The sequence below is a fragment of the Ceratotherium simum genome, unplaced genomic scaffold (genome assembly GCF_057802395.1).
Source record: "Ceratotherium simum simum isolate JZ-2026a unplaced genomic scaffold, ASM5780239v1 HiC_scaffold_55, whole genome shotgun sequence".
Lineage (NCBI taxonomy): Eukaryota > Metazoa > Chordata > Mammalia > Perissodactyla > Rhinocerotidae > Ceratotherium > Ceratotherium simum.
In genome coordinates this window covers 138,805-155,200 of record NW_028261271.1, presented here as the reverse complement: position 1 = coordinate 155,200, position 16,396 = coordinate 138,805, and the positions used below count along the sequence as shown (strand labels likewise).

General features: G+C 37.8%; 2 protein-coding genes across 2 annotated transcripts; both read right to left on the bottom strand.

Moving 5' to 3' along the window:
• Positions 1 to 1,600: 1,600 nt before the first annotated feature.
• On the bottom strand, positions 1,601 to 2,529 carry LOC147911158 (olfactory receptor 4C3-like). Its single transcript, XM_087428486.1, is given in 2 exon segments — positions 1,601 to 2,091; positions 2,094 to 2,529. Coding segments are annotated over 2 exon segments (927 nt in total).
• Positions 2,530 to 11,548: 9,019 nt separating this feature from the next.
• Positions 11,549 to 12,970, bottom strand: LOC147911157 (olfactory receptor 4C3D-like). Its single transcript, XM_087428485.1, is given in 2 exon segments — positions 11,549 to 12,670; positions 12,673 to 12,970. Coding segments are annotated over 2 exon segments (906 nt in total). The 5' UTR covers positions 12,851 to 12,970; the 3' UTR covers positions 11,549 to 11,942.
• Between the last annotated feature and the right edge of the window lie 3,426 nt (positions 12,971 to 16,396).

Below are 16,396 nucleotides of genomic sequence, written 5' to 3'. Positions count from 1 at the left end.
TTTTAACTGTACTAAATATAAAGGTGCTTTTCAAATTTCAACTAAAGTAAGTATGCTTTTCTAGAAAGTCTCTTGAGATAAAATTGTGGCAAGCTGGCAAAAAAAAAAAAGGCTATTTTTTAGCAAGCTTCATCATGATTTCATATTTCTTAGTTGATTGGCAAATTGGCTCAATTACTTTTATTATATAACAGCAGAAATGAATAGATATAGAATTCAGGGTCTCAGTTATACCCAGTTTTTAGACTATGAAGATATGACACAGTGATAGAAGACAATATTTCTTTTGCTTGAGAACTCTGTTGTTTTTGTTATACATAGAAGTTTGGAGGTAAAATAATAATTATTTCTTGATGATCTCCAGAATTTACTGGTTTTTGGAGAATGATTTTGAATACTTATAGTAAAGAAATTGCTTTTCATATTAATTTCTAGTTGATTTTTTCTTAGTGTGAAAAGTAGATATGTTGCAACATGGTGAATTACAGATTATTTGTCAAACAAAAGATAAGTATATTATAAACTATGGGAGCCTACACTCTTAAAGGGTGAAGCTCTGGGAAGGGATATGGTCAGAGTTTGTAAAACCAGGAAAAAGACTGTAACGAACATGGATGTATGTTTCAGATTGCAGAAAACTAGCATGCCTTGGATTTGAAACAGAAAGAGTTAGAAAAAATACAAGGAAATACCATTTTCTGTCATTGGCCAAAAAATAAGCCATTCTACTCCAAGCACAGCATATATTTCAAACGTAGCAGAGATAAAAAAGCAAAAGAAAATAACCTCTGTGTGGAAGGTTAGGAAAAGGTTGAGGTATAGATATAACAATATCAAGTAAAACATACTAGGTATACGTGTGCCAGAAACTGGATTAAGAACTTTACATAGATTATCTAATTTAGTGCTCACAATACCACTTTAGACGTGTATTATGTTTATCTTTATTTTAAAGACAGGCATCAAAGGCTTATAGAGGTTTGGTCACTTACTCAAGGTCATGCCATGATTACACACGGAAAATAAGACTGAAATTCAGGTTGATCTGTCTCCAGAGCTAGATCTTACCCTCTCTGCTACAGTGTACCAGCAATACCACTGATGTCATAAAGGATGATGAGAAGGAATAGAGGCCAGGCCTAGATGCACACAGACTGCTATATATGGCTAAGTGTGAAGTTATTTGCCTTAAGTTGCATTTTGTGTTATGTTTAAACTACTCAATTAATGATCAACCAGACTCAAATGACATCAACATGAATTGCTATTTAAAGATCTGGATAATGGATCAAAAATAACTGATTTTGAGTTTTGGTTTAGATACTTTGAAGTTAGATAACCTTGATTCATCAATTAACTACACCTGGGGACACAATTTTCTCATTTCTAAAACAGGGACAATAATCATTGATGCCATATATAGTTCATATAGTTGTTTTATAATCAAAATTATGCAATTCAAGTGAAATGACTTAGTAAACCATAAAAGTTTATGGAGGTGAAGGAATGGATGAGATGGAATATGATATACGATAATAAAAAGCAAACATTGGTTTCTTCCACTTGCAGAAATTGTCATTTTTATTTCCTGCTTTACTGCTTATTGTCCACCTGCAATTTCTTCCTGTGTGAAGAGCTTTCTCATGGTATTTTCTACCTCTTCACTTCTCAGGGTATAAATGAGTGGATTCAACATAGGAGTCCGAATACCATAAAATACTGCCATGTTTTTGTCTATAGATAAAGTAGACATTGGACGTATATATGTAAATATACAGGGCACAAAGAACAAGGCAACAACAGTGAAGTGGGCCCCACAGGTGGAGAGGGCTTTGTGTCTCCCCTCTGCACCGTGGGACCTCAAGGAGCACAGGATGACAACGTAGGAGGCAGCCAGCATGAGGAAGTTCAACACGCAGATCACACCACTGTTGGCGACCACCAGCAGACCAATGACATATGTGTTGGTACAGGCGAGTTCCAGCAAGGGGTACAAGTCACAGACAAAGTGATTGACCACATTGGGCCCACAGAAGGGCCACTGAAGGACCAGGAAGAGCTGAACCAACGAATGCAGGGGCCCCCCAGTCAAGCCACCCCCACCAGCAAGGCACAGAGATGCCTGGTCATGATGGTCGTGTAGTGCAGGGGCTTGCAGATGGCCATGTAGCCATCATAGGCCATGACTGTGAGCAGAATGATCTCTGTTCCTCCCAATAAATGGGATCCAAAGAGCTGAGCCATGCAGCCCTCATAAGAGATGGCTCTCCCCTCACACAGGGAGTCAGCAATGAGCTTAGGGGTCATAGAGGAAGAATAACAGGTGTCAATAAAGGACAACTTGGCCAGGAAAAAATACATCGGGGAAGTCAGAATGGGACTGGAGGTGATGGTGACCACAATGAGCATGTTGCCGCAAGCTGTGACCACATAGATGATCAGAAAGACCAGAATGAGCACTCTCTGTACCTCTGGGTTCTGTGAGAGTCCCAGCATGAAAAATCCCGTGATATCGTGTGGTATATTCATTGCTTCCAAGAACATTGAGAATGCAGCTACAGTATTGTCCATAAAGTCCAGAGAGAAACATAATTGTAACAGAAGATTTCAGGGAGAATGTGTTTCAAGGTTTCCTTTAGTTATATCCACTTCCCTTTGTCCCTCTTAACCATTTCTGTTCCAAAATTCCTGTACCGATTCATTCTGTTAAGCAGAAAATGTGAGCACGTCTATCTGTTAAATTTAGAATCACTGGGCACTAGATATCCAAGTTATTACGTGAAAATAGTAATTTAATTATCTAAATTTTAATTTCTTTTGTTACTACTAAAATTGAACATTGGGCAGACATTGATTTTCTACCTCAATTGGAGTACCTCTCTGACAATTTTCAGCATAGTTCCACACAGATGTAATGGCACTTGAGAAAACAATGAATATTGAGGATCTCCTGAAATATCTGCATGTATGGTCCATACCGTTTAAATTAAACGGTACTTTTCAGTGGGGTTTGCTACACTTTCTGTCAATGTTTCCGATAGTGACACAAATTGATGTAAAACAAACTGAAGCAGGATTGAGAGAAACTGACTTGTTTGCAGCTGGAGACTTGCCCAACTTCATTTCTCTGCTTGCTTTTTTACTCCCACTCTCTGCCCAGGATGTGGACAGCATCATGCCAAGGAAGCCAACTGAAATTACTCTTCCTCCTTGCTTTATACATTTTATATATTTTTGGATTTTGCTTTCCCTGGGCTTGGTGAAATCCTTCTAGTTAAAGGCTACTAGGCCCTCTGCAGTCTACAGGGAGAAAGCAAAGTAAAAAGAAATAAAAATTGGTTAGCATCAGTGAAAGATTATATTAAATGTTTATTTGCCTATTCACTACATAAAGGAAGCTATGGGGGCCAGGTGGACAGATGCCCCATCTTAACCAGCAATAAATTAGAATCTCATCTGGAAGAATATTCCTTCTCAATCTTTATTCTCCTAATGATATTAAGGAAATGCCTATGCCTATCTTAATTATGATTAAATAAAAAATTGTCACTAACCCCATCCACCACCAACCTATTATTTTCCTGTAAACATAGACCTTCTTAAACTACCTAAATCTTCCAACTTGCTGAAAAAGTGATGCTCAGTATGATAAGAATTAAGAAAGAATCGTTAAGTGCCAGAAGGAAAAGAGACACCCAGATATAAGAAACACTGGAGAGAAGATTCCTGTGTTGATCAGGATGCTGCTCCCTTTTTCTTTCTCCAAGCTTTATTGCAAAAGGTCAAACATGGCCTCTGCAAGTAACGAGTCTGATGGGGACCTTTCCAGAGTAGAACACTAAGGCCAAGAGCAGACAGCAGTAATAACAGCAAACACCCAGGTAGCACTTATTCCTCACCAAGCACTGTCCTAACTGTCTTACATACATCAGTTCATTCAATCCTCACAGCATCCCCATGAGGTAGATTACTGTTATTACCCTCATTTTGCAGAAGAAGAAAGTGATACACACATTTAGCAATTTACAGAAGCATACTCAGCTAGTAAGTGGCAGAGTTAGGGTTTGCACCCAGGAAGTCTTGCTAGAGAGTCTGTGGGCTTTGCTGTATCACACTGTCACTTAAGCTCATCTGAGTTTGACTTCTTCCTCTGCCATTTATTGGCTATGTAATCATGGACAACTTCTCAAAATGTCAATGTTCTTATCTATAAAATAAAAATAAGAGTACTGCTCTACCCTGAGGTTGCAGAGAGGAGCAAATGAAAACAGTGCATGTCAAGTGTTTGTACAGAGCCTGAATGTGATAAACATTCGATAAATGGCATCTCTAATATCACCATCATCAACACCATGGGCAATAAATTCTTCATGCAGCTTAAGGAGCCAAAGACCTAAGTGTATGCATTCAAGATTAAGCAGGTATTGATATGGGTATAATTTTACTATAAATATGAAAAATGCCCTAATACTGATCCTCATACAGAATACAAGAGAGTACAGAAAATGCAATCAATATGAATAGTATACAGTTTAGCCAAATAATGAATTTATGCCCCAAAATAAAAATGTTACTCTTATTCATCTCTGTGATTCAAATTTGTGAGAGTACAATATAAATTATTAAAAACTAGTGAAGAAAAGAAGTCTCCTGTTTGAGTTACCCATGAGAAACAAAATTATTTTGTAGAAAATTATGAGAATTTCAGTAAAATTATTCCAATACATTTTTATTTGAGTTGCATTTTTCTTTTATTTAATTTTAAAAATAGCTTATAGAAAACTTACATTGACTGGATGTGAGAACACCAACAGGTTGCCAGTTGTTTTGCTTTGTTTTGTTTTTACATCCTAATATCATGGAATGGTAGACTTAGAAGAGTTCTTAAAGGGTCACCTAGCCCAGCTCCAAACACAGCATCCCAAATTTCACTGTTTCATATGATTAAACTCCTGGATGAACTTTGAATTGTTTTTTACATTGAGGCAAAGCACAGATTGGGCAATTGCTATTGATGACAGAAACTCATCTGAGCTGAAAGTTTCTTAGAATAGTAGCAGGGGAAAACTAAAAAGAGAGTCATTCATTTACAAGCAACTGAAATTTGTTCCATTCTCCATTTCTCTTTTATTTGCTGAAGAACCCCATGATACTGAAAATCATCTTTTCCAATTGTCTCCATTTTAAAGACAGTGGATCTAAGACTCAGAGAGATTAGGTGCAGCTGGTCCAAAGTCACACGTGTGGTTCATGGTAGAGGTGCAGCTGGAATCCAGGTCACTTGTCGCTCCAGCCTGTGCCCTTTCCAATATAACCTCCACCTTCCCTTGTCTACTTTCTCTGTAGAAAGAAGAGAAGCACTGCTGCTGCTATTAGGGAAGAAGGCCTCACAGAAGGAGTAGCTGGCTTGTTAGCTCTGCTTTCTGCTAACATTGCCTATCAGCACAGACTCGGAGAAGCTTTCTCCTTCCACTGGAAAGGGTTATTTATAAGGTAGGAGTGATAACGTAGGGATTATCCACGCTATGTGCTTTCTTCTTCTCCGGGGGAGGCTAATTCTCCCCTCACAGGATCACTTGCTGAAGCGGTGTTGGAACCAGATTTCACCTCATTCACAGGTGAGAACAACGTTGATGTCATCATTTAATTAGTCCCTTTGAATATAGTTTTGGTCTCAAGGAAATGACTTCTATTCTGCCTCCTAGAAGTACACAATGTCCTTCTAGGGTCTAGACAGAGACCATAAATTGTCTGTAGGAAAAGGGAGTTAGGATATTTCAGGAACTGATATTGAAGTGTAAGCATCTTTAGGGAAATTGCTGACTGAACAACAACAAAAATCAACAGCATTTTTGTATCATCTGAGTATCATCTGTGTTCAAGGCACGGATCCTAGGCCCTTTCATATACATCATCTCTTTCTTTTCCCCCCTTAAAGCTGAAAGAAAAGTACCCACTGTCCTTTATCCACACCTCCACTGTGTGGTGTGCCAAAAGATCAAGAAAACTAGAGTCAGAATAACCTGAATTGAAATTACACTTCCACCATTTCAATCATTTAATAAGTATGTTTTCAGGCCCCACCTAATAAAATACGGCACTTTCCGAAATGCCAGGAATACCATAGTGAATAAGACAGACATGGTCCCTGGCAGCATGGGGCTTACATTCTAAAAGGGGCAGTAGCCACCTCCGAAACAAAGCAAGGGCATAAACAAATAGAATAATTGCAAAATCAAATATGTGGAATTGACAGGTTCATACATTTTATATATTTTTTTAACGCTGATAAATATTGACGGGGATATACATGTTTAATTGATATATGCAGCAAATTTTCCTCCATAAAATTTGCAACCTCTTACATTTCCAAAATTCTTGCCTCTTCAGCACCTGTGTAGAGCAATTCCTCAGTACTGAATGAATCTTATTCTAATCCTTCTCCAAATCTGTTCCCTGAACTTCTAGAAAAAGTCACAAAATAAGGAGGAGTTAGTCCACTACAAATTCGTGTCACCAACTTCAAAAGGCCCATCAACATGGCCTAGCAATCCTACTATATTTATTTAATCAACACATATTCCCAATTTTCCTCAAGAACCGTTTAAAAAGTTCTTCAATTTCTTCACAATTCCTCTCCCCAACCTCAAATTTCTATTCTTCACTTTTAACTCAGAGTTAAAAAGTCTGAAAAACATTCTTAGAACTACATTGCAGTCTATGACCTTCCTCCCTTCCTTTTACCCATCTCTGCTTCACAGGAGTCAGACCCGCATCACTCTTGGTGCTTCTTCCCACCTTCCCTCACCAGTGTTTCCCCCAATAAATCTCTGACACATCTACTCTGTCTTAGCTTCTGATTCTCAGAGAACCAGGACTGATACAAAATATATAAAGAACTCTTAAAACTCAATAAGATTAACACAGAGATTTGAACATGAGATTTGAATAGCACTTCACAAAGAAAATATCCAGTGGCCAGCAAACATATAAAGGGGGCTCACTTCTTTAATCATCTGAGAACTATGATGGAGAACCACAATAAAATACTACTGCAGTGTTCCTTCTACATGTCAATATTAAAAGAACTGTCAATACCTATTGTTTGTCATCAATATGGAGGAATAGTATCTCTCATATGCTGCTGCTGGAAATGTATATTGTTTTCCAAGTACATATTAGAAAACTACTGGAGATTGTCAGCTAATGTCAAATATTCATATAACCTATGACTCAGAAACTCCACTCCTAGGTATAAACCCAAGAGAAATGTGTGCATCTGTGCACTGGAAGACACATCACTGAGGGCGTTAGTAGAGCTATTCGTAATAGCACAAAAGTGGAAACAAGCTAAATGTCCATCATCAATAGAACAGATAAAAAAATATGGTGTTTTATACAATAGACTAACAGACCTATGAAAATAAATGAACTACAGGTACGTATAACAACATGAATGAATCTCACAAACACAATGTGGAGCCAAAGAATCCAGAAACAAAATATTATATACTCTATGATTGCATTTATTTGAAATTTTAAAATATACCAATCTAGGGGTGTGTACTTAGGTGGTAAATGTATAAAAGTATAAAGAAAAGTAAAAAAGTTTTATCATAAAAGTCAGATTAGCATTGGCCTTTGATGGAGGAGAAAGGGATGTGATTGGGAAGAACTATAACAGGTTCTGGAAGGGCTAGACATCTTCTACTTCTTGACATGGTTTGTGGATACGTAGGTGTTCCACTTTACAATTCAAAGATGTTTTTTCTTTGTCTTGGTTTTTAATAGTTTGATTATGATGTGTCTGGGGTGAATTTCTTTCTTTAAGTTCATCCGGTTTGAGATTTGCAGAGCTTCTTGAACCTGTAAGTTTGTATCTTTCACCAATATTTGGAAGTTTTCATCCATTATTTTTTCAAAGGTTTTCCTCTGAACCACATTCTTTCTTCTCTTTTTCTGAGACTCTGATAGCATGAATGTTAGACATTCGGTATTGCCTCACAAGTCTCTGAGACTATCGTTTTTTTTTAATCTATTTTTCTCTCTGTGGTTTGATCCATTTTCAAGTTCACTGACTCTAATATTTCCAGTGCGCCATTGAGCTCAGCCAATGAATTTTTAATTTTGGTTATTGTATCTTTCAGTTATCAATTTGAAATTTTATTCTACTTTATAATTTCTATTTCTGTGCTGATACTTTGTATCTCTCATTTGTTTCAAGTATGTTCTCTCTGATTTATGGGATTATCATTAAAATAGTTGCTTTAACGTCTTTGTCTGAAAATTCCAATATCTGCGTCATTGCAGGATTGGCATCTGCTGATTGTTTTTTCCTTTGCAGGTTGAGATTTCATGCTTCTTTGTATACTGAGTAACATTGGATTGTATCCTGGATATTTTGAATATTACGTTATGATACTTTGGATCTTTTTAAATTAAGGAGAATGTTAAATTTTTCGTTTTAGCAGGCAATTAACCTTGTTAGTGGCAAGACAGGTGGCAACTTCCAAACCACCTTCTGTGGACTGCGATTCCAATGTCAATTCAGTTATCAGATCTTTTGCAGTGTTATCCAGATCTGTCACGTGTGCCACTCAGTGGCCAGTCTGGGACTTGGTGGTGGTCAACCCTGTAATGTCATTCTCAAAGACTGGTATGTTGTATAAGTTCAGACCCACACATTTGCAGCTCAGAAGTGGGCCCCGGAATTCATATACAACTTCATGGGATGACTCTCCTAAGTGTCCTGCTCTCTTTGATGTCCCTGATGCTTTCTGCCTCTGGAAACTTCGCTTTAGTTGTCTCATTGTGCTGCACACTTCCCACAACCTAGTCTGTGTCAATGGCCAAGATTCAGGAGGACGCAGAGAAAATAAAAGCAATGGGGATTTGTCCCATGCTCTTAAGATCACAGCTCCTGTGAGACCCTCCACTCTAAGAGTTTTAGGCACCTGCTCAGCCACCATTGGTGCTATTGTCACTACTTCTCTGCCACAGGAATGACTGGCATCTGGGACAGGAGAGAAAAAGAAAAGAAAGACATCCACATCCTTACTCTCTGGCCCGCTTGCCTGACCAACAAAAGAGAGGTTCTCTTGGAGCTCTTTCTATGCATATCTAGTGCACACTTCCAGGTCTGGACTGCTTTTGAGCCAAGGCCAAGTGATAGAGAGGGGAAAAATCAGAAACTTCAAACCTGATCTACTTCCCCAATGTGCCTGCTATCATTTACTTTTCAAAGTCCTTAGATAGCTTTACCATGCATTCTCTCTAGGGTTTATAGCTCCATGTCTGCAGGAGAGAAGGGTGGACTATGCTTACTCCATCTCTTCTGAAGCTGGAATTCTTTAAAATGGGGGATATTTTGAAGCTGGGCTACTAAGATTTGCTCATAGATTAGCTATTAAGTGAGAGAGAAAGAGAGAAGACTCAAGGATGACTGTAAAATTTGGGGGGCTGAGCCAAAAGAAAAGTGAATGAAGGACTTGGATGGAGAATCTCTTCTGGAAAATAAATAGTCATGTAGCTAAATCACCTCAACTCACTGATACTACAGAACATAACGGGAGCTGAGATGACACCTCCTGTCTTTCCTTCAGGAGAACACTATCAAAACCCACAAACCTTAAATCTCCATGTTTATATACTCAAAAAAAAAAAATGCCTACCTGTTTTTCTCTACTCTCTCCCACCATTTTCATAAAATCAACTTTATGATAACCCTTTGGGGGTTACCAGATATAAATAGAGGGCACATAAAATATGAACTTTGGGTACTCAGACCAAATCCCCTGCAAGGATATTTCTCACCCAGAAGAATTTCCAGGGACTAAGTTATTCCTTGAGGACAGGATTTTAGTGTGATTCTATGCAGTGCTGTGCCCCCAGAAACTAGGACAGTATCTGGGTGGTTGATTTTCCTCAAGAAACCAGCTTGAGTTTATTTGTGAGTTCTCATATATTCTGTTTTTAATATGCCTTTTGGAAAAATCACGTGTGCTTATTGTAAATGAAAAGCAAACACTGAAAAGTATAAATAAAGTTCAAAGTAAACTAAACTCCAACCACAACATTAAGGACTGTCGTTATTTTGATAAACCTACTTGCAAACACATCCCTATCCATACCTGCACAGGCAGAAATAAAGTAAAAAAATGTACATCTCTGGGCTACATGTGGTTTCACAACCTGATTTTCAAATTCCATATCATGTTGTAAACATTTTCTATGACAACAAATATAGATGAATAGGTAAATGCCACCTTTTTTAAATAGACAAACAGAATCTCTGTACCTGGGAACATAAAATTGTGGGGGAACATGTATCTTACTGGCATTTGATGTGAAACAATAAAATTACGAGCTACTGAAACCAGGAAAACATCTAATAGTATTGCATAGGAAATGCTATTATATCTAATGAGATTTTTCACCTGTGTCTATATTCTTCTTCCTTACAAAGAAATATTTTCAAAATTTCCATTCACTGTGTTAGCAACAAAATGCAGCCCCGAAGCAGAACACCTGAGACAGCTGACCAGCAAACTCAAAAGGTTTAAGTTATAATGAGACATACAAATGGAAAACAAAGGCATCTCATGGTGACAAGTTACCAGGACAGGCATTTTACCAAGTGGATGAGAGTCAAAGCGTCCTCGATGATGTACTTGATAATGACTCTGGATTTCAAATAAGCCTGGGCCAGTGCATATTAGAGATTGACGATAAGGACATTGATAACAGTTTACAAGCAGAAAGCATGAACAAAATAAAACATGCAGTGGAAAATCAGCAGATATTAAAGCACTGCGTATTTTGGCAAGATCAGACTTTAAGGCAGAAAGATCTGGATTTAAATTCCAGCTCAACCTTTCTAAGTAACTCAGCCTCTGTGAATACAGTTTCTTCATTTTTAAAAAGCAAACCAGAGCCAGCCCTGATGACCTAGCAGTTAAAATTTGGTGTGCTCCACTTCGGCAGCCTGGGTTCAATTCCTGGGCCTGGAACCACAACACTCATCTGTCAATAACAATGCTGTGGCACTGTCTCACATAGAAGAACTAGAAGGACTTACAACTAAAATATACAACTATGTACTGTGGCTTTGGGGAGAAAAAAAAAAAAGAGAGGAAGATTGGCAACAGATGTTAGCTCAGAGCGAATTTTTCCCAGCAAAAAAAAAATAAAAAAGCAAACCATGTCTACTTCTTATGAGACAATATGAGATCCTTTTCATAAAGTGATTCACATAATGCCTAACACCAAGTCAGTGCTCAATAAACTATACATCATTTGTGTGTGTGTGTGTTTGTGTGTGTGTGTGGTCACATTTACACAATATTTACACATTTGTTTCAGAATTTCACAACACATTATAGTTTATTATATATAATCATGCCTGTGTTAATTTTGGTATAAGCCTATTCTATACACTTCCATGATCTGAGTTCAATCATTCCTAAATATATTTTCTTTATTCTCAAAGTCCCAAGCTACAGCTTCTTTCTGACATTGTAGATAGAAATCAGATATAGGTGAACCATCAATAACTACTCTGATCAATATTATGGCATGCAAAGTTGGAAGACTAGGTTAGTAACATTTCAACAAGGGGATTCTTCTCATCATAGACTCTCAATACCCCAGGTTGATGAAGACTCCATCTCAGACAAAGGTGAGAGAGAGAGAGAGAGTGGGAAACACCCATGTTCTGCAATTTAGTGTAAACTGTTAAAAAGAAATTAAAGGGGTATATAATCATTTGCCTGGTCATTATTATAGGACATAAAATAGATTAGACATAATGCCAAACGTTCAAATCAACTTTACTCTGAAAATTTTTGATGGTCTCTCAGCTCTCATCACGACAATATGAATTCTTACTAAGATTGACTGGTTATTTCCTTCCCTACTGAACCTGTATCCTCTGTCATAATTGCTTATTTTTTTGAAAGATTCTTCATGGCATTTTTTACCTCTACATTTCTCAGTGTATAAATCAAAGGGTTGAACATGGGTGTCAAAATACAATAAAACACAGCCACTATTTTGTTTATGGACAAAGTAGATGATGGCCGCATGTAAATAAATATACAAGGCACAAAGAACAGGGAAACAACAGTGAAGTGGGCCCCACAGGTGGAGAGGGCTTTGTGTCTCCCCTCTGCACCGTGAGACCTCAAGGAGCGCAGGATGACAATGGAGGAGGCAGCCAGCATGAGGAAGTTCAGCAGGCAGATCACACCGCTGTTGGCGACCACCAGTAGACCGATGACATATGTGTTGGTACAGGCGAGTTCCAACAAGGGGTACAAGTCACAAACAAAATGATTGATTACATTTGGCCCACAGAAAGGCAACTGAAGGACCAGGAGGAGCTGAACCAATGAATGCAGGAAGCCCCCTAGCCAAGCCACCCCCACCAGCAGGGCACAGAGATGCCTGGTCATGATGGTCATGTAGTACAGGGGCTTGCAGATTGCCACATAGCGATCATAGGCAATGACTGTGAGCAGAATGATCTCAGTTCCTCCCAATAAATGGGCAACAAAGAATTGAGTCATGCAGCCTTCAAAAGAGATGGCTCTCCCTACATACAAGGAGTCAGCAATGAGTTTGGGAGTCATACATGAGGAATAGCAAGTATCAATAAAGGACAAACATGAGAGAAAAAGTACATAGGGGAGCCCAAGGTGGGGCTGAAGATGCTGGTGAGAATGATGAGCAGGTTGCCCCCAACAGAGACCAGGTAGACGACCAAAAAGAGCACAAATAAAACTCTCTGCACCTCGGGGTTCTGTGAGAGTCCCAGCATGAAAAATTCTGTGATGTTTCGTGGATTGTCCATGAATCCTGAGCTACAGCAAGGCCTTAGGTGAAAAGAGAATTTCCAAGAAAAATTTGTTACTACCTCTTTCAAGACATTTCAAGAAATTGGGGGAAATTAGTGTTTGTGGAATATAAATAACCCAAACCCTGAATCCCATGGCAAGGACTTGCTAATAATGCAAATCATTTTCTGTATTTCTAATTAGTAATTTTGACAAAATGCAAAGTTAAATAACAGATAAAATAATTCCTAAAATATTTCATCTCTTGCATTTTAACCAATAAGAATGAATTCTTTTTTTCAGGTTGAAAATATATTCATGGAGTTTTTTGTAATATGTTATAATTATATATGTATTTATCAACTTTAGTTCATTAAAAATAACCAGTTATGGGAAAATAATTTCCCTAAATATTTTTTACAGTTGCTTTTTTAGATCCACACTTTCCAGCTCCCAATTGCCCTTCTCAATGCACATGGGCATTTCCTCAACAGCTGAATTCCTCATCTCACCCACCTCACTTGCTCCTCCTTCTGTATTTTCTATATTTCCTCTACCCTTCACCGTACACATGGGAGTCATTTTTGACTTCTCCCTTTGCTAGTCCATCTCATAATTCCAAAATTACCCACCACATCTTATCAAATCTTGTACTTTAAGCTTCATCCATCCATACATTCATTTATTTATTCCAAAAATATTTTTGAGCACCTAGCATGTCCCAACCATAGTTCTAGACACTAGAATTAAATCACTTAGCAAAATAGGCTGATGGTTGCTCCAACAACATCATAGCTGGTCTCCCCTGCCTCATATCTGACCTAGACACCTGCTTAATCTTCCAAACTGTGGCCACAGTGATATTTATAAAATTTAATCATTTAGTCAGGTTATTACCCAGTATAAAATTCTCCAAAGGTTCCTCTTTACCTTCAAGATAAAATCGAAATTTTAGTCTCATTAGAAGTCCCTGGACCCTACTGACATATTCATGTTATCTTTCAGCTCCCATCCGATGTGTTTTAGCCACACTAAACTACCCTAAATTCCCTGATCAAGTCATGCTCACTCGTACCTCATTGCCTTCCACATGCTATTCCCCCATCATACACACATTCCAAATTCTACTGGCTTACTCTTATACTTCCTCCAAAATTAGGCTCAGATATCATCCCCACAAGGAAGATGATTTCTTCCCACATCTGATGCTCAATTATAAGGATTTCCACTCTATTCCTATAGCTCTTAGATTCCATTTCCATCCTAGCTTTTTGCACATTATGTTGTATTTGTGTCCCTCCACTCTCCCACCTTACACTCGGAGTCTCTTGAAGGCAGGAATTTTTTGTGTTTAATATCCATATTGCCAGACCTAGATCAGTGCTCAATGAGTATCTGTTGAATGAATAAAAGACTAAAACCAGAAAAAAAGAAAACTTAGAATACCTGGATCTGAGGAGGTTGATAGCTTCTTATCAGAATTTTTATTACATTCTAACACGGCAGAGTGTTAGAACCAATAGGATTCTTAACAGGTCATCTGGTCCATCCTTCTGCATCATCTGGCCTTCCTCTCCTGTTTTGAATGATGTGTGTGTGAAATACCTAGATAGGATTAAAGAAAGTTCCTGCAGGAAGAAAAAATGCCATGAGAAAGTGTATGGTTCCCTAATCTCTTCTCTGACTTAGAAATCTCCCACAATCCTAAGTGATCTGGGTTCAAAAACCGGTCAAGGGTCTCATCCATTTATGGGCTACAGGGGACCTCTTGAACAATCACTTTCCATTTTCTTTGCTAAAAAGCCACTAAGAACAGTGAGTTTTGTGATAATCTGGTGCAAACATCTTTGATTTGAATAGGCTAACATTTTGACCTAGAAATACTAAGTTGCCAGCCCAAATCACAGAAGCTAAATTGTGGGAGATTGAACACAGAAACTATGTCTTCTGACTCCCCAGCCTATACCCTGCTCTTACACCATAATACGTCCTCTCAGAACCCAGATTACTCAGTTTACAGAGAAGACAAAGGTAACAGAAGGAAGACAAAGTTGCTAGCTCTGGTTTTTGGCAAGGTTGTGTATCGGCAGATCGTCTATGGAAAGAGGGAAAAAGTAACTAGAGAGATAACTCATGATGATTAGATATAGTTTAGAAAATATTTATAGAGGGAGAAAAAATTACTCTTATTACTGATATCCTAAAGGAAGAACTATAAACTTTCTAATATATTTTTCCATTCTTTCTTCTGTATGTATATTTTTGTTCATTTCTCATTTATACTTCTGAAATAATACCATAATTTAAGTTATTGTTCTGATTAATATTATAACTTAAACATTTTCCCATACCATTATAAACTCTTTAAAAGCATTGTTTTTAATGATTTCATACTATACTGTCGAGTATACATACCTAACGATGAGTCATAGTTTTTAGTACCACGAAGAACTTCATGATGTATTAAGTCATTTCTGGGTCCCTAGGATAATTTCTCAGCTGTACATACTGAACAGAGGGGTATAGATATTATAAAGACTTTTTCTATCTTTCACCAAATGGGCAGTCCCAATGTAAATAGCTATCACCAAAATGTAGTAAATTACTTATTTCTTTCACCCTAGCCAGTAATGAATATCAGGGTTTTTTTTTTTTTTTTGCTAAATTTAATCTTTCTTTTTTTAATTCATATTTTTTGACCATTGCTGATGTTGAACAACTTCCTATGTTTTCTATCCAATATATCCTCTCTTTTGGAAATTGTTAAAGCTATAAAGAGTAATTTAGAGTGAACTTAGAATTAACTTAATGGATAATCAATGTTTCCCAATCTCAGGATCCTAGATGGGCCTCCTAGCCTCACGAGATTTCTTCCCAATACAGTTGTTGGAACTGGTAGAGAAAATTATATGTCCATCTAATTGGTCTATCTGAATGTATAACTCAGCACTTTATTATGCACCATACTGTTTCATCATTACAATGAGACTGAAAAGTAGGTTGTATTTTACCTTTCATCGACGATTAAATTAAATATCAGTGAAATTTCTTCTCATACCTACCGTCCCAAGGCTAGTAAATGGTAAAACAGAATTTGACCACAGCTATATCCCATATCAAACCCACACGCTTTTCATTGCATCATTCTATTAGGTTAGTCAAACTGTCTGAGAGTGTCATAATTCTTTCTTTCCTAAGCAGCACAATTTGGTAGAAATAGTGTCTGACTAGGAGTCAGGAAGTCTGGGTTCTAGTCCTGAGTCTGCCACAAAGTAACTGTGAAACCTTTGGAAATTCACTTCAGCCTCCTGAGCCGTAGTGTTCTCACCTGTGAAGTGAGGAAAGCTGGCGGTAGAGAGAGTGTTATCAGCTATAACTCACTAGGTCTGTTAGTGAAGTGAACTGTGTCCTTGTGTGTTGAGCCACTGCTCTCATGTTACAACCTCACCATCACCTGAGACCTAAATTGAAATCTCAGCCTTGGCACTTACTGATGATGTGACCTTCAGCAGGTTTTTAACATCTCTATGCCTCAGTTTCCTCTTTTGTGTGTTATCTAAAGA